This window comes from Malaclemys terrapin, chromosome 12 (genome assembly GCF_027887155.1).
Source record: "Malaclemys terrapin pileata isolate rMalTer1 chromosome 12, rMalTer1.hap1, whole genome shotgun sequence".
NCBI classification, from domain to species: Eukaryota; Metazoa; Chordata; order Testudines; family Emydidae; genus Malaclemys; species Malaclemys terrapin.
In genome coordinates, this window is record NC_071516.1 from 12,421,140 (window position 1) to 12,439,920 (window position 18,781).

The following is an 18,781-nucleotide window of genomic DNA, read 5'->3' on the forward strand; positions in this document are numbered from 1 at the left end:
ACTGCTTCTATCAGGAAGTTCCCTACTCTTGCTTACTGATGTATATTAAATCTGCTGCAAACTAAAATTGCTAAGAACTGTCTGAGTCATGTGTAACGCTTTATTCCCCAAACAAACATTTGTACAGTGGACTTTGTCTTGTCAGCCTGCTCGGTTTCAGTTTATGAGATATGTAAGTTTCACTTTCCACTTCTAGCTTCACCACCTAGTTATGTGTCCTTTGTCAGAAACCCAACCCCAAGTTACTCTTTTCTTTTAGTTCTGACTGGATATTTGGTGCTTGCTGATTGATACATGCTCATACATTGGAGTCAGTCGTTTTCCGGCAAGTTCTGTAATTGACTCTCAATCTGCTTTGGGACTCGGATAAATGGCAAAAGCACCGTCTAGTGCAGGTAAGATTTGCTTTTAAAGACATTCTGAGTTTTTAGTGAACAATTGCCTGACTTTTCTAGCTGCCCATTTATACTTCTTGCTTTTTCTATTACTGCTGATGTTTAGCACATAGGTGTGACCAGCGTGATACGAGTGGCATTATGTGTCCCAGCAACAGGAAGGTAGCGGAAGGGTGCTTCAAAATCTAAATTATGGGTTGTGTCTTTGCCATCATTCATATGCCTTGGAAGAGTGATGGGAAACATCACCGTTTACTTGCGAATGCCATGAATAGAGCTGGCCAGAAAATGGAATGTCTTTCTGTGGAAAATTTTCAACAAAAACAAGATTTTCAACAGAAGATTTTGAAAGCCAAAACCTTTTTGGTTTTCAGTAACTGAAAACCGTATATTTTCAGCCCCAAACTGTCCAATCCTCCCCCCCACCCCCCAAAAAAAAATGAAAGCAGAAAATTTCCTGTTTTACGGGCTAAAGTTTTTGGAAAAATTAATATTACTAATGATAGCAGAGACTTTCAGCCAAACCCCCAGTTTTCCATAGGAAAACAAGCTTTGATGGGACATTTTTGACTACCCTAGCCATGAGAATTTGGGGAGAAATGGGTTTCCCTACTGACCCCACCACCACCCCAAAGCTGGCAGGTGGGAGGAGCAAGCTATCAAGCAGTTATCATGAAGACATCTGACCGGAAGGGACTGAAGGGTTAAAAAAGGGAGTCAGATTTGGCAATTCCTTCATCTGGGTCCATTAGCTGTTTTCAGGTTCAGCCCCCCCAAGCTGGAAGACGGTGTGCCCATGAGAATCACTCCCACACGATTAGTTGTGTGTAATCCACGCCTGTGGCCCATGGAACTGCAGCATAGCCTTAGCCAGAAGATCTCCCGGTCCAAGAGCCACCAGCTGTGCATTGCCTGAGGCTTTGGGTGGCTGTGCTGCTAGGTTCTAATTAGCTCGGCGAACAAGTTTACACCTAGCTTTGGTGGCTGAGCTACTAAATCTTTATGGACAAAATAATAATTAAAGAAAACAATTAAATGGCCACAAAAAAGAATTGGTTGGATGAGAGCCCCCACAGCTGGCACCTGGCAACAGCGAGAGCACCAGCTTTCCCAGGCTGTTTCACGGCTCTGCATTCATATATGGAAGAGATCAACTTGTAGTGCCAGGCTGGACTTGTCCTGACTAGATACGAGGTGAGAGAGGGAGCTTGCCTCTAATTATTAATGCTTTGTCAACATAGCAATAGCGAACCTTCTAAACATGCGGCACTGTTCCACTCTGGGGCCCAATCCTGGGTACACTGAGCTCCCACTTAGCAGAATGGGAGTAGAGGTGCTCTCTAGGGCTCAGCACCTTTCAGGATTGGACGCCAGCTTTGTCCACTTCCAAACTGGACTTGAACCACATTACATGGTTATAAGACCAATGTAGATGGGGTCTTATTTGCAGCGAGGTAAGGAAATTCAGTCCTCTTTTCCCCTTTCTTTTCATCTTGGCTGGAAAGGTGGACCATCTTTCCAAGCACAGAATGTGTGTTTACCCTCTTCTCTTCTCTCTAGATTCAGGCTGAATCCTGTAAAACTCTTTGCTTGTGTGGAAAACCCCATTGACTTCCCAAGGACTGCTCACCACATGAGCCTTGCAGGATTGGCCCCTTTATTACAGCCTCCTGTTTGCGGCAAAAACTTTTTGTGGCTTTCCTCATCCCCCTTTGGATTGTCCATTACAGGGCCGGCTCTAGCATTTTTGCCGCCCCAAGCACCAAAAAAAAAAAAAAAGCCGCGATCGGTGGCAGCTCTACTGCTGCTTCATTCTACGGTGGCAATTTGGCGGCAGGTGCTTCCCTCAAAGAGGGAGTGACAGCCTCACCGCCGAATTGCCGCCGAACGGCCGGACGTGCCGCCCCCCTCTTCATTGGCCGCCCCAGGCACCTGCTTGCTACGCTGGTGCCTGGAGCCGGCCCTGGTCCATTAGACTAGAATTTCCCATGGTAATGCTTATTAATCAAGCCAGTGACTGGATCACGTTCTGATCTTGGTTACAGCGTAAACTGAGAAACTTCTTTGACTTTGTATAGCTTTTTGGAGAAGGTGGCCGTGAGGTGGGGAGGGGAGATAAAAGAGGAAATGTACATGCTTTCATTTTCACTTTTCGTCTAAAACCTTGGAGTGGAGAAGGGTTAGCATTTGCCTGCCATCTGTATAAGCTCCCAGTAGTTCACATCCTGAAAAGTTTATTTGAGTTCTCTAAACCTTTATTGCTTACAGAGTTGGGAATGACCTGAGAAATACCTTCCCTGTGACGTTTTCCCTGGTCCTTTTCCCAAGTCCAAACGTTTCTGAATCTCTGGAAAAGATTCTATTAGAGCTTGGCTCTCAAGAGGAACAAAGGTTCGGGTTGGCAGGACTAATCTGATCCATGTCCCCAAGTCGTCCCTATTGGTCATGGCGAAACCTCATAAAAGCAAACCATCTGGGAGTCCTTTCCCATCATGCTTCAGCCTGAACTGTATCTTCTAAAGTCGTTCATTTATTCTCCAGAATTGGCTGAGATACAATGTGGTGATACAGGAATTGAATGGAATCAAAATTACATTTTAATTGTAAACATTTGTCCAGAAATTAATGTCTCTGAACTAATAGTTCTCTCCAACCAGTGTGTTCAGAAACAAATGACTGTCTCTAATTGATTTTATGATATAAAGGGACATGTACATGTAGAAAATCACCCATGGATAATTGCAAATCCCCTTCTTTCAGCAGGTATCCACCCAATCACTCAACCGATGCATTTGCTTGTTCTCACACAGTTGTCATTGAGTAGCTGCATGGGCATTTGCAGGAGCTAAATTTTTAGCTGGGATGTATTTTTTAAATGTGCTGTGGAGCTGAATTTGGATTTAAAACGCCACTACAAGCAGCCTATGGTGTATAATAACAGTTTGCTCAGGGCTCTGAATAGATGTCCCCTGACTGAGATCTTTATTGATGACTTTCTCACAGAGTAGGTATTTATGATGTCCTCAGATCCTTGAGATCAGTCAGTAATTCCAGTGACAATCCCAATTTGTAAAGATGTTTTGAGCAACATCCAAGGACCCTTTTAACAGCTCATTGATGGTTCTTCCTTCTGCAAAAGCTAAACAAAACACAACTTGAAAAAAAAACTCCAACAAAGTTCTTGCTCTTTCTTTCTGAACTATTTTTTCTGGAGTTTTTTTGAGTTATTTAATTCATAAAGCGCCATCACTGCAAAGCAATCTGAGAGGTGGCAGCACATAAAAATAAGAGTCAGAAGTTGAAAAACATAAACTGGTTACCCACTCGTGAAGGGTGCTCTACAAATGAGGCCTTGCCCTGATTCAGAGCAGATCTCAGGATGTTCAGCTGATCTCAATTGCCTTGATAGGGTAAAAGAAAGCCCTGTAAGTACCTTAAGTCTCGATTATTCAGATTTCAATGCCTATTGTAAACTTTCCTAACCATCTTTTGTCATTTTTAAGCACATTTATGTGGTTTTATTTATTGCAAGTACAAAGTAGTCTTGGGCCACTGGTGCATTTTTTCAGGTGTCTGAAGGTAAATTACCTTAGTTGTTGAGGTGTGCAAAAGCCCAGGAGTTCAACATACCTAATTGTGGTTTATTGACCAAAAAAAACCCAACCCTACAACTGGTCCACCTTGGGTAACAGAAGCCAGGACTGGAACAGCAGTGCTGCTGAAACTCACACTCAACATACATGGGCAGGACTGTGTGGGGCATATCTCCTGGCTGTAGTCACTGTTATCTATTCTTCATCTTTATTAGTACAAATTTTGCATTATACAATAAATGCATAAATGTGCCTAAACATGCATTCAGCACTGGCTCATACAGGACTGACATCTATTGATTTCAATGGGTTTCAGATCAGGCCCAGGTACAGAACATCTTTCCTGAGAGGTCTGGCTCTTCAAAGGATTTGGGAGAAGTCCAAACCAAATGGCACTTGGCAATGCAACTTAGGAAGCAGTGCGTCTCATACAGGAGGCAACTCTCACCAACGTTAGCTGAATTTAACTATACATACAGTGAAAACTTTACACTATGGCTGGGAAAAGTAAAAAATGTGCTGTGAATGGCACTGAAATTCAAAAAATAAAAGCAGCTGGAGATGTGAAATCCAGTGGAAAGGGTATAATTCCTCACTCTAGACATTTTGCTGTGTCACATCCTTCACTAGAGGGTCAAATTTTGTCTTCAGATATCCATGTGAGTTTCATGCATGAATATTAGAGCATAGGATTTGGCCTGCATTAGGAAGACAGTTTGGGACAACTTGTTTGGGATAGTTTCTCTGTGGTTGAAAGCCCATTCTCTAGGGTCCAATCTTGAGTGGTGCTGAAATCAATGGGAGATGAGGGCCTTTCCAGGCCATAACTTCAGGTCTTGAATTGTCCTCTACTGAAGTCCGTACAAGTACTTCCATAGACTTTGATGGGAGTTGGGATCAGATCCTCAAAGAGCAAGAGTCAGAAAGGCCTTTACTCATTTGCTAGCCCATCGATACTATACCCAGCTCAGGTTTTTTCATTCATGACTATTTAATTTCAGTGCTGGAACTCTGCTGTCATATATGAATGTCAACAGCCCATTGTCAGGTTAGTGTTAAAGTATTAGTCAGAGCTGACTATCTGCAGCTTCCTAAACACATTCATGAATATATAACAATGGCACAGGACTGCTTCACTCAGCCTCTGAATTTTTTACAATGATGCTGTCACTTTTGAGCAGTGTCTGCAGTCTCTCTTACTATCAGCTTCAATAAACAAATGTAATCAAAGTTGCATTCAAAAGTAGCTTCTTGGAGTTTCTCTGGAGGAGCAAATAATCTGTGTTTATTTTATTTTTTTAAAGTCTGCATAGCAAATGATTTCCTCGTTTTAATGATATTGACTGTAATGTTCTTGCAATAATTAAAGCCGCTGCTAATGGATGATTGGAATTTCTCTTTAATAATATCATTAGGATACATTTCATGCATTTAATTGTTTTTGTAAAATGACAGCTAAGCCCTCTTGCCTCGGATTTCCTATTTCCTGATTAAATTAGTTTGTATGCAAGGGCAAACCATGTTTCACAGCTGTAGCATTTTGGGGAAAATAAAAGTGGTTTTTAGTTAGATGTGCCAATGTATTTCCAGTCAGAGATGCTTCTTCTGCTCTTTGTCAGTTTGTGCTCCGCTCTACTCCCCTTCTTTCCTGGTCTTCATGAAAAGAAATAAAAAATCTCTTATGACAGGCACAGGTGGAGATAGAAGGCCATGAGTAAAACATGCAGCATTTGGGTGCAACCAGGATCCTTGGGACTGAGATCCTTATAGTGGACCTCACACTGCACCCAGGAGAGGCCCTGATCCAAAGGCCATTGAAAGCTGTGACAAAACGCCCCTCACTTCAGTGGTGCAAGATCAGTCTCTTAGCAAGCAGGAGACCTTGCACCACCCTGCTGATTGCTTTTTGGCTGACTACCGGCAGCACATAATGTGTAGCATCCCTCGTGGCAGGGAAAGGACAAGACTCAGTGCTGATGAATACAAGAGGGTAATTTCTGTCCCCCAACTCACAGGCTAATTTAGCCCATTCACCCTAACATCTCTTCAGTTCTTACTCTGCATGAAGCAGTCAGAGAAGGGACTGCTGACTCTTACAAGAATACCCAGAGATGCAGAGATTACCCCATCTCTAAAAAGGCAGGGTACTAACTTGCCACTCATGAAACCACATAACCTGAAGGAAGGGGTAGCCACTGGGAATTTTAGTTATGCCTCAAAGACAGGGGGCTCTTTTTGTGTTTGTGAAGAGGCGAAGCTAATGCTTAGATGGATGGAGGACCAGTGCCTCTGACTTCAACCCTGGATATGGGCAGCATTTTTCCAAACGGCATCTCTTTTAAATTGTCAATTTGTGGCCTTCAGAAGCTAGATCCTCACATCCCTCCCAGACTTAATCAGTGGTGCTAGGCTTGTGAAGTGGTGTCTAAAGAGGACAAAACAGTCCAGTATGGGAAAATAATGTGGGCATCACTCTTTAAAATAAGTCCTTAAGCCAATGACAGTGACTGCTCTGAGGATGTCATTTTGGGTGGGTAAATACGTATTCATTAAAGCCTAAATATATAACTGCACCTGTTTATATGATGGACAACTGCAGTGCAAAGCCACACCAGCCTGTAATTTCAATTCATTCCATGCCTACACTGCTTGTGTCTGGTCACACTTCCCCATTTGCTTCTGTGATCATTATTGCATGAATATTATATCCACAGTTATCAACACAAAATTCAGACTGAAGATCAGGGGCAAGTGAGTAAAGTCTGGTTGCCAGAAGAAAAGGGGGGGAGGTATTGTCTGAATTGCTTAGAATTGTCTGTAGTTGGCTTTTTGTGCTTACATTTAGCGTCACAATTGGAGCAACTCATCTTTGACCACTTAAGGAGAGCTGCCACTCCAAAGAAGGCCTATGAGATTGCCGGTGCATGTTCAGTTACCAGAAAGGAAGCCAAGAAAGTGCTGTACAAGTTACAGAAGGAGGGAAAGGTTGAGAAGCAGAGTGACGATAACAAATGGCTTGTCCGTGCAGACGCAGAGGTGGAATGTCATCCGAAAACCGCCGAGTTGAAAATCGGTAAATGTTTTGAGACTATGTCTGCAACCTCTGATGCTGAGGGCATTTGGGAGCAGAGTTTGTTTTCAAGTCTGTAACTACATTGCAGCCTAACTGCATAAGAGATTCGTGCGACTTTGACCCCAATTACTTTGAGTCCATTTTTACTCAGTACAGTGAGTTGCAAGTCAATCAGCTCCGTGTTTTTCTCCTTTGTACAGAACTGAAACTTGACTAAAGCAGAAGGTGCATTCATTCCTAGGCAGTTTTTGCATTCTTTGTCCTGGGTGGTAAATAGGGAAGGGAAATTAACCCCATGTAGTGTTCTCTGAGGGTACCCTGCCCTAGGACATTTCTTTTGTAATACCTGCAATCTTGGTGCATTTCAGAAGCAGACAAAGGTTGGCTCTTCAGAAATATCTTTGAAATATCTTTTGCCAGAATCTGGGAATGAGCGACAGGGGATGGATCACTTGATGATTAGCTGTTCTGTTCATTCCCTCTGGGGCACCTGGCACCGGCCACTGTCAGAAGACAGGATACTGGGCTAGATGAACCTTTGGTCTGACCCAGTAGGGCCATTCTTATGAGTGTCAGGCTCCTCTCTTCGCTCAGATGCGGGGGGTCTGCACCCAGGGAAGGGGATAGTTAATCCTCTACAGAATACTCCACCCATCCTGTAAAAGCCTCTCCACGACTCCAGTGTCACAGAGCTGTGATGAGGAACCAGGTTCCCAGGCAGGGGAACGTGGCACTGCCACACCCTTTGCATTGGAGACCTTCATCCCTCCAAGAGGCATCTGGAAGGCATAGGCCCTGTAAGCACAGCTTCTGCAGAAGAATATCCTGTGGATCTCATGGGATCCCCAACTTCTTCCACAGGAGGGTGAATCACTCCCTGAACCTCACAATGAAAAGCTCTGCATGAATCCCCCTATGGGCTTTGATCCAGTGTTCTTTCCCCTTTATTGGGGACCATGGGGCCCTTTATTAGCCAGGGAACTTTGGCTGGGATAGTTTTAAGATAACTAGAGAGAGGACGAACTCCACATAAAGGCAGAGAAGTGCTCTTCCCCCTCCCTGATCAACTCAAGCCATGCAGCAAACCAACCATCTGCCAATATCTTAGCTCCTCTAAAGGCCCACATTCTCTGGCGGTGGGTGAAGATCAGTACCGAGGGTATGCAGCAAGGATGCCTGCTCCCCTGGGAGTCTGGCTTAGGAGATTGGTACAAGAAAGGAAAATGAGGAATCAGTCTCTCTTCCTAGCTAAATAGCAGAACTTTTCACCCCCCCTCCCAATTACAGTGCCTGACAATGTTCTCTGTTGTAGATGACACCGCCCTAGTCCCACTGCACCAGCCTGTGAACGCTGTGACTCCTGTGAAAGATGACCGCAAACTGTCAGAAAATCGTAAGATATTTGGCGCGTGCCTAAGACTGAATAGACTAACTTCAGAAATCTGCATGTAATGAATGTTGGCAGCCACAATAGAATGCTATTAACGCTAGCATTGCACTATTGTATGTGTAGAAGTCTTGCATGGTTCTAGGAGTCATAAATCATATCCCTGCTAGGAATACCTTGTGCTAATAGCACGCAGGCCATAGTACTGTAAAGCCTCCTCATCCCAGGTGCACCTCCAGAAACCCTCTGTCTCAGGGAGGCAGAGCCCCACCTCAGGCACCTTAGTGCACAGGGGAGCACATGGACTGCTACACCCCTTTAAATGGCACAGCATACTGCCCTATCTACTCCATGCAGCCCACCAGCTCTGCTAGTTGGTGTATAGATACAGAACTATGGCTCCACCTCCTCCCCATTCCCTTTGCAGCCAGTGTAATGGTGGGCCTGAGCTGGATAGCACAGAGCTCATTACTAGCAATCCCAGTGAAGTCACGTGAGCTGATAACTTGGTAAGATTCAAAGGGAATTTGGTAGATGATGTGAGGCCTTGGGGCCATAGATTATCAGCCCAGTAGTCCCGGGGAGCAGGATAGAAATTTAGCTGCGTTATCCTCCATTTCTGGCAGTGAATCAATAAGCCCACCCTTTGTTTCCCAGAGGAAAAGATTTACCAGTTTCTGTCAGAAAATGGATCTCGCAGTGCATTAGCCATTGCCAAACATATGGGAAAGACGACACAAAAGGAAGTCAATGCAGATTTATACGCGCTGCAGAAAAGACATGTCCTCAGCCAGGAGGAAGACACGAAGCTTTGGTCGGTTTACGGACAGGGGGCAGGTATTGTACTGAGATGCACTTGTCATAACACTGCATTCTGAGTAGCGTTACAAAAAGCGGCTTTGTTTTCTTTTTGACTGTAAACACTTTCAGCTAGACGACTAAATGGTCCTTCCCCGGGCCACTTCTTTTTGGCTTCTAGAACGTGGGCTTTTCTTCGATTTGCATATCTGCACTAATGCTCACAGTTTGATCTATCTTTAATCAGAAGTTCTGGTAAACTGCTCAGAACATGGGGCTGGGAAACTTGGGTCTTGATTCAGCCAGAAACATGCCCAACTCACTGTGTGTCCTCCTAGGGAGATGGGGGTTCATTTAACTCCCTGGTGCTCCCATTTCCCCATCCGTAAAACGGGGAGAGCACTTGTCCATCTTTGTAAAGGGCTCGGAGTTCCTGAAATGATTAGCACTGTGAAGCCACAAGTTATTGTTATGCCTACGCTGACATATATTAGAAAAAAGATGTTGTCTATCATTCTCTTACTAAAATCATTTCATCTCACTACTTCTACGCCCTGGGCTTGATCGGTCCCATTTCTATCATTCTTTTCTAAAGATCAAATCCTGCCCTGGGATATGCACCCTTTCCATTGTTGTTAGTTGTACATCGTTTTTGGGTACCGCTGGATGACTGAGATCAGCCCTCACCACTGGCACCATTACACACACACACACACACACACACACACACACACACACGTGATGTGTAACTTCAGGCTCCCTTACTTCCATAGCTTCTCTCAACGTCTTCCTGCCCACAACCCTCCATTCTGAGCTAACGAGACAACAGAGATAACTGCTACCAGTCAGTGTCACTATGAAAACAGGATACCTAAACAACCCTTACTCCCTCTAAATACACAGACTTAGTAACATGACAGGCTCCTTTAGGTATGTCTACACAGCACACTAAGTCTGGGCTCTGACTCAGGTTTGAGGCCAAGCCCCACTTCGGTCCACACACAAATCAGTCTGTCTTGGGTCAGCAAGCACACAGGACCCAGGTCCTAGGATTCTGCTAGAGTGTGTCTACCCAGTGAGCCAGCAGCTCATTGTGGAGTGTCTCAGAGCCCGGGTTTACAGACTCAAGCGCGTGGGACTCGCATTACAGGGCTAACAATGGCTGTGCAGACTTTGAAGCCTAGAGAGGGGATGGGTTTTGTCACAAGACAAGAATTGCTTTTCTCCCAGGAAAATTGTTTGTCTTTCGTACTGGTGACTAATGTGTTTTGTTTTGTTCTTTCCCAGGTTACAAGCTAACAAATCCTGGAGCAAATAAGGAAGCAGGGCCAGTTATTATTCAGAATAATCCAACAAACATTATCTATCAGGGAGGAGTGCAAAACACCATCTCTATAGCTGATTCCAGAGCTACTCAAATTGGAAACTACAACTCGCTGAATCTAGTGGATAAAAAAGATGGTAATCATCTGTCTGCACAGGTTTCTGGGTGCTATACTTGTTCTCAGAGAGGATAACCGACATGAACAGCCATCATAATTAATAACATAAAAAAGATGTCATACTTTACTACAGCTGGTTGGAGAATGGAATGTCTGTCCTGCGGGATATGCCAACATTTTGAAATTTGCTTTTGTGCCAAACGGTATTAAAAGTTAAGTTACTGCAGAATGGAAAGTCTGAAAAATTTCTGTTAGGAAACACCAAATCATTTAATGTCAATAACTGAAACTATAATATAAATGTATTAAATATATAATATATAAATATAACATATTAAAATTTCTATTGCAATATACACCTAATAATATAGATCTTATCAAAATGAGATTGCCAAAATGATTCGTTTTGACACTCTCCCATACCAAATTTCACTATTATTATTATTATTTTATTAATATAGTTATTATTCCTTCCCTTTCCATTTATGCTTTAGATTCCAGACCAACTGTTCCAAGACTTAGGGCTGCATCAGAAAATGCTGATATGTTGCACTGTGAAGCAGAAGCTAAAGCAACCCCCCAGGGTGGTCAGGAAATTGATGTCACTGAGTCCACACTCAAGAATACTGTCATTGGTGATGATAATCAAATGAATATCATTATGAAGGCCTTCGCTGATAGTCGAGAGGAGCAGCTGGACCAATATGGCACTCCAGAAAAGAGTAGGTACAGCGTGTTGGCTTATGTTGAAGGTACTCCTACCCTCTGCAGGGCACTGGTTATACGAGAACTCCCTCAAGTACAGCCCTGTCTGCATGAGAGCTGACTTGTGAATCGTTACAAGGTATGTCAGTGCTGAAACAAACCTTTGTGACTCTAGAAATTGGGCTTAATGCTCAGAGTCTGTGCTGTGTGAGTACCAGTGGTTATTGTGCTCCGGCCCTGTCCATGTATATCTGTCCTCTTTCACAACTGGGGCAGGAAAACTTTCCTCTGACATCCTACAAGCGCATATTTATGACTAACTCCTATAACAAAAACCTCCTTAACCCTGCAAGCCTTCCATATGGCTCCACTATTTAGGACACCCTCCCAAAAAGCCTGCATCCCAGGCAGGACCAACTTTATAACAGAGTGCAGCCCAGAAAATGGGTCCTAATGTCTATTATTGACTCAGCACCTGTCGTCTGCCTCTGATTCCCACTGACTTCAAAGGGATGTAGGACGAGGCAACTAGATAAAGGGGAAGTGTTCCCAAGTGGTTAGAGTGAGGGACTGCGAGTCAGGAGAGCTGGGTATTCTTGACTATGCCACTGACTTGCAGAGTGGCCTATGGCAAACTTCTTAACATCATCTGGAAAATGAAGATGCCAATATTTTGTACGTTGCTTTGAGCTCCTTCATGGAACACGCTGCACAAGTGCCAAGAACTTTTTAGAACTGTACTATGTACCCTCCTATCTGTGTCCATTTATTTCTGTGCAACAAACTAAAGTGCTGAAATGCTGAGACTTCTGCTACTATCATGCAAATCTTAGTCCCACCCAAGCCTTGGGAAATGAGTACGTCACCTTTTTGACATTCACTGATTTTGTCTTTCTGATTTCTTATGCTCTCATTTTCATGACAAATGCTCCTCCTACCCTTTTTTTTTTTTTAACTCTAGATCCATTTGGTGACAGTTTTTCTGCCAGCCCTGGGCCGTCACTGAAAATTAACACCTCCCTCCCCGGGGAAGGGAGAGCTCCATTGCAAAGAGTCACCATTGACAAGTCCGAGATGGAGAACGTCATGATCGGAAACAACAACCAAATGAGTGTTCATGAGCAATGTGGTTCTGCCGGCCTCGCAGATGAGGAGACAAATGAGGAAGACGATGCTTCAGGTGAAGATGGCGAATGCCATGTTGACACTTGTAGGCTTCTCTTGCGTGTAAACTGTGCCTGATGTGTATGAGCTGGCTCCATGGTGTGTGCCAGACACTTGAAGACTGACACCTACGTCATACTTGCCAAATTTGGGCAGGTGTCCGGTTCTGAAAATTCTGCACTATGGGCCTGATCCAAAGCCTCTTTAGGTCAATGGGAATCTTTCCATTGGTTTCAATGGGCTTTGAATCAGATTCTAGAACTGTCACTGTCACTGGGTCCTTCCCCTCTCCCCCCTTTGGGCCAGGTCCTGGCATCCTTCCTAATGCTGGGGTAGATTGGTACTTTGCACAGGGGAGCCCTAATTTACATCACTGGCGTAATATTCCTTAGTGATCTTACACCAATAGCGAATAAGGTGTAACAGAGCAATTTGCTACCCATGACATGTCCCCTTCAGGGAGCCAGTGAGGGGGTGGGAATGGCTGTGATTTCCACCATCAGTGCATAGTGGCCTTAGCGGACTGGAGAATTCAACTCCAAGGGTTGATTTTATTTATTAGGGTATTTCCCCCATCATGCTAAACTGTAATTACTTTGCAAGAACCTTGATTCCTCTTTTGCTGCATGCTCTACTTTTTCACATCAGTGTGGGGATGTATCATCCCTACACCAACCTAATGAAAAGTTCCATGAGGAGGTAAGGGTCACGATGGGATACTTGCCAGGTAAACAAACATGGCCTTATGTAAGGCCCCCTGGTGGTCTAGGATTATATAAGATGATCATGGCCTTATGTAAGGCCCACTGGTGGTCTAGGATTATATAAGATGATCATGGCCTTATGTAAGGCCCCCTGGTGGTCTAGGATTATATAAGATGAGGTAAACAAATCATGGCCTTATGTAAGGAACGGTTGAACCAATCGGTGTGGGGCTATACATGTGATAAACACATGATTCTCCTTCTTGTCCAATCCGTAGATGTGTGATTATAGCCTAATTGTGTTATGTAATGTTGAGAAAAACTATAAAAGAAAGCTTGCAATAAACAGAATTCGAATTCAGCTTGCAACCACATTGGTCGTGTGCTTTATCTGCTCCGCATGAAACCCCACAAATGGTGACCCCGACGTGATTCGGCTTGGACATCAAGGCAGCCAGGACTTTGCCCAGAGTAAGCTAGCAGAAATCATACTAGACACAGCCGCCAGTGGAGCAGGGATCAATGTTCTCAGACAGTAGACCCAACAGGTGTTGTCTCAGAAGCTGAGCAGATCCAACCAAAAAAAAGGATCTAAGTGGTCAGACTCTATGTCATCTCTCATGAAGAAACTGGAACAATTGAATTTAGATATTGAAGAGGCTCTCAGTGCTGGCTCTTCTCCTTCCAGCACTTCTTCTTCCAAAAAGCGCAAACAGCCGTGCCCTGTTAAGGTGGAAACAGGCCTTCTTCACAAAGATCATCAGAGCAAGGGAATCTGTGGGAATAAGAGGGCAGGCTACCAAAATTTAAATGGTTTGCCAAGCTCAGTGTCAACTGGAGCACGACCAAAAACTGAACATGGTTTGAGAAAAGGCGGAGGTGGCAGCCGCAGCAGGAGGTACCGGAGGATACCGGCTCCTGGTTGTCCGAGAGAGACGTTTGTGAGCTCACAGCCGACTGAAGCGTTCGGTGAGAAAAGGCGGAGGTGGCAGCCGCGGCAGGAGGTACCGGAGGATACCGGCTCCTGGTCGTCCGAGAGAGACGTTCGTGAGCTCACAGCCGACTGAAGCATTCGGTGAGAAAAGGCGGAGGTGGCAGCCGCGGCAGGAGGTACCGGAGGATACCGGCTCCTGGTCGTCCGAGAGAGACGTTTGTGAGCTCACAGCCAACTGAAGCGTTCGGTGAGTAAAGGCGGAGGTGGCAGCCGCGGCAGGAGGTACCGGAGGATACCGGCTCCTGGTCGTCCGAGAGAGACGTTCGTGAGCTCACAGGTGAGCGGCTGCATTTAATAAAATGGGCTCTGCTTTGTCTGCAGAGGAGGAGACGGTGCATGATTTTTTATTACGCATCGCTAAAAAGCGGGGAGAGAAGCTTCCCTCTAACGCGTTGTCCCATTTGTTGAAATGGGGGCAGAGACGCGGGTTTTTTGTTACTCCTGATACTGTCTTTAATAAGGCAGTCTGGGAAAGTCTAGGCTCTGACCTCTGGGAGTCGGTGTCTCACGGCAACAAGGAGGCCGTGTCATTAAGCCAAATATGGTGCAAATCTAAGAAACTGATAGAGACACTTGCGGCAGAAGCTGAGGTCCAGTCGGCCATTAATGACCTCTTTCGGCCAAAAGAGGAGCCGCCTTATGTGTTGCCGGTGGGAGCCCGTAAGTTCTTTGGGGGTAAGGACACTATCATACCACTCATCCCCGGTGTACCCAAAGCTGATCCTAGTATCGTCCCGTTACCGGACGACCCCGCGAATAAAATGGAGGTCTCAAGCCCAGAAGGGGATACGTTAAAAGAATTTCGGGCGGAAATGTACAAACAGGGCCTTCAGCTACAGGACATGCTGAATCAGTTGTCCCATTTGGCCGGTGAGAGCCATCCCCCGCAGTCCCACACATTGCGGGCCCTGTGGATTTACTAACCTGGGGACGGGGATATGCATGTGTTTCCACCGATGCGGGTCCCCGGTGGGTTCCAGCAAAGTGGGTCCGGCCGTGGCTCAAGACACGAATTGCTAAAGAGCCCGACGCCGCCACGCAGGAGCCGGACGACAACCCCGCGGCACCGGACTTGCACTTGTTGTTTGTCACAGCCTAAACACCTAATAATGCTGTACTTATGTTTGTTCAAACTCCTTATTATAGGAGCAGGGGTCTTTGTATGTCCAAACTCTGTACCTTTTGTTAACCCACGACAAAATGTTTGAATCACCTGGGCGAACCAAACTGGCCAAAAAGCCCTTTTTGCTTGTTCATGGCCACCCCATCGGATCCCCAATAGTTTTCGTGGGTATTTATGTAATGTTATGTTTTTTAATAGTTCCCAGTTGTTAAATGTCACCTGTCGTCAGTTTTATAGGTTCAAAAAAAAAGTAGTCAGGTGGCTAGTAATTGTCCTAATGTTAGTTGGACCCTCCTATAGGCCTTATTTAAGAAAAAGGGGGGAGGTGTGGGGATGTATCATCCCTACACCAACCTAATGAAAAGTTCCATGAGGAGGTAAGGGTCACGATGGGATACTTGCCAGGTAAACAAACATGGCCTTATGTAAGGCCCCCTGGTGGTCTAGGATTATATAAGATGATCATGGCCTTATGTAAGGCCCACTGGTGGTCTAGGATTATATAAGATGATCATGGCCTTATGTAAGGCCCCCTGGTGGTCTAGGATTATATAAGATGAGGTAAACAAATCATGGCCTTATGTAAGGAACGGTTGAACCAATCGGTGTGGGGCTATACATGTGATAAACACATGATTCTCCTTCTTGTCCAATCCGTAGATGTGTGATTATAGCCTAATTGTGTTATGTAATGTTGAGAAAAACTATAAAAGAAAGCTTGCAATAAACAGAATTCGAATTCAGCTTGCAACCACATTGGTCGTGTGCTTTATCTGCTCCGCATGAAACCCCACACATCAGTATTTCTCATTTTTGTATCTTCATCGTTTACAATGCGTGTTCTTTAAATTGTAAATTAAATATACAGAGATAGAAGCAAAGGGTAGCTACCAGTGTCAGTAACCACACTGTATTCATTTTAACTTAAGGATTGCACAATTCAGTTGCATTTATATCATGCCCAGCTCTGCTCTGCTCCAGTCACTTAAATGCTCTCTCACTTCTCCTCTTGCTTAATAATTCCACTAGATTCCAACTTGATATCGGAGCAAAGCGAATGGACATCCTGTGATGATAGCAGCCTGGATCGGTCAAGTGACATTTCCATCCTTTGTGAAAAGTTGCAAGATGTAATCATTGGGAACAACAACTATATGAATGTAGAAGAAACTGCAAATACTGAGAGTGGTGAAGAAGATGAAGACAAATAACAGATATGTGGAGAAAGCGAAGATCTTGCTTATGAAGCCCGTGCAGAAATTCACAAATGTGAGCAGGTAGAGATAAAGAAACTTGCTAATTCTAATTATTTTTGCCAGGGAGAAGGAAGATATTTTCTGTGATTTACAGACAATAAATGGAACAGGACACACTGTTCTCAGCCTACTCAAAATGTTAAAAAGCAAACAGGATCCCTATATCTTTCCTTAGGGAGTTTTTCTGCAAGAGAAAGAAAAGTAACAGGAAGTGAATCAATTTTATGCTCGCTGTGAACTTTCAGAGCCATCGTAAACCTTGAATCCACCCAGGACTTGGAAATCCTGTGCTCTGGCAAGTGACGAAATTCAAATGGCAGCGGCTGTAAAACTCTTAACTAGTTTGCACCATCATTCTGCTGGTAGGCTCCAAGGCAAGCTGCTAACTGGAGGTGACGGCCCAGCATGAGTTATGTCTCAATTTGGTGGAGAGAGCTTTCAAATTCTGCCTTTTTGGAGATGGGGATGAGCTAATGGGTGGGGGGCGGGGGTGAGAAGGAAGAATGCAAAACGTATTGTTCTTGTCAGTTTAAGATTCTGAACCTCTTCTGGGACCCAGCCCACAGTGGGAACCGAGGTTGTGGAGCCAAAGCCGAGCCACCCTACAGAGACTTCTCCATTCTAGTAGAGAATTGTACTTGGGACAGTGGATACTGGGATGTCCTACCTCAGAGCTGGGAAAGGGGAGGCCTGGTCCAACCAGCTACACAGACACATTTAGGGGGTCCTGTGTGTACAGCGAGAACAGCTGAGCTAGCCTGGTTACCAAAAGCTAACAGGTGTCTATTACTAACAGAGTTCAGTCTTTCCACCTCTCATTAAGTTGTCATGAGTCTTGCAATGTTCACTGACTTTCTTAAAGCCCCAGCTCCTACACCTCAGAACCTCTCTGCTTGTTCTGAAAAGAAAAATGTGAACCAAGCACCATCTCCAGGCTCGGAAACCAAAAAGTCAAATAAAAAGAACCCCCCAAATGTGTAGATTTTTAAAATCTCATGATTTTTTTAAAACTGCTCTCGTGATTTTGGGGCCTGATTCATAATATTTGAATGCTTGGGGTTGCCAGTACTGCCCATATTAATCACGTGGTGCTTGGACACGACCATGCCAGTAACTGGTTGCAAACTCTTCTAACATCATAGTATGGACAGGGTATTGTACGGCTGGGCTCCAGAAGCAAGGAATCGTTAGAGGAGAATGAGGGACTCTGGAATTTGTTTTCCTTTCAGCTCAACGGTTCCACACTGTTGACTTCCCAAGGCCTGTGTCTTCATATAGGTCTTTCCTAGAGGGATTATTTTAGTGTTTTTTCTCTCTCTCTCTCAACATTATGCTAATTTAGATAATTATTGTCAATGTTTTTGTCAATGTTTTGATTGTTTATGTGACAAGAAAGCAAGTGATGGGCACATTGTATAAATATGACAAATTAAATTAATGCTGCAGCTGGGTTTTTAAAAGGGCTGAATGATTTTATTTGTAGTCACAGAGACAAATTGAAGGTAAATGGATTCCCTGCTGCAGACTGTAAGCTGATCACCCTACGGGTCAGGAAGGTATTGACCCATCTACAGCACTGTAGCCTTTGATAGCTATGCTACGGGCTGACAGACCTGCTCAGCTCTGGAGCTCAAAGACCAGAAACCAAAACAAGGTTCACGCAAATCCCTACAAACCAACACACAAGGTGAGCTAAAGTAGCTGGTTTGAATCCTGGAAAGGGGATCACTTCTATTTACAAATATGGGGCCCACATCTCCATTCTGCCTGAGCTCTCCAGAGGCTGAGAGAGAGAGCGGAGAGGGAGATAAACTGGTTTCCTTCCCCTGTATTCTGGACACAGTCCCAATGTATGGTACAGCATCAGGAGTGCTCTTACATTTGAGCTGCCTAGAGCCCCCCCCAGGGGCCATTCTAGCAGTGGCATTCTGCTTCTCTTGGCCATGTCTCCAACACACCCTCTCCACCAGGCCCTGTGAAAGGAGATGGTGTAATTCCCCTATGCCAAATCCACCAGCCTTATAGCCCCTTTGTGGTGCCAGAGTGGCATGAAGGGGCCCGATGGAGCATTGAGCCAGTGGGATTTCTCGACCACTTTTTAATGTCACTGCTGCATTTCCTGTTGAGTCAGACATTGATCCATCTGC

General features: G+C 44.7%; 1 protein-coding gene across 1 annotated transcript; it reads left to right on the forward strand.

Moving 5' to 3' along the window:
• The first annotated feature begins 253 nt into the window (after window positions 1-253).
• On the forward strand, window positions 254-18,075 carry ZBP1 (Z-DNA binding protein 1). The gene is made up of 8 exons (XM_054045975.1): window positions 254-395; window positions 6,834-7,061; window positions 8,374-8,454; window positions 9,106-9,285; window positions 10,534-10,707; window positions 11,183-11,410; window positions 12,355-12,573; window positions 16,408-18,075. Exons 1-8 carry the CDS (start codon window positions 371-373, stop codon window positions 16,587-16,589), a joined length of 1,317 nt encoding a protein of 438 aa, XP_053901950.1. The 5' UTR covers window positions 254-370; the 3' UTR covers window positions 16,590-18,075.
• The last annotated feature ends 706 nt before the right edge of the window (window positions 18,076-18,781 follow it).

Excerpts from the sequence above, each read along its gene's own strand:
- ZBP1 (XM_054045975.1), top strand. The coding sequence starts at position 371 with ATGGCAAAAGCACCGTCTAGTGCAG. Across the intron at positions 396-6,833 it reads AAAAGCACCGTCTAGTGCAG|CGTCACAATTGGAGCAACTC; the intron begins GTAAGATTTGCT and ends GCTTACATTTAG. Across the intron at positions 12,574-16,407 it reads TGAGGAAGACGATGCTTCAG|ATTCCAACTTGATATCGGAG; the intron begins GTGAAGATGGCG and ends TAATTCCACTAG.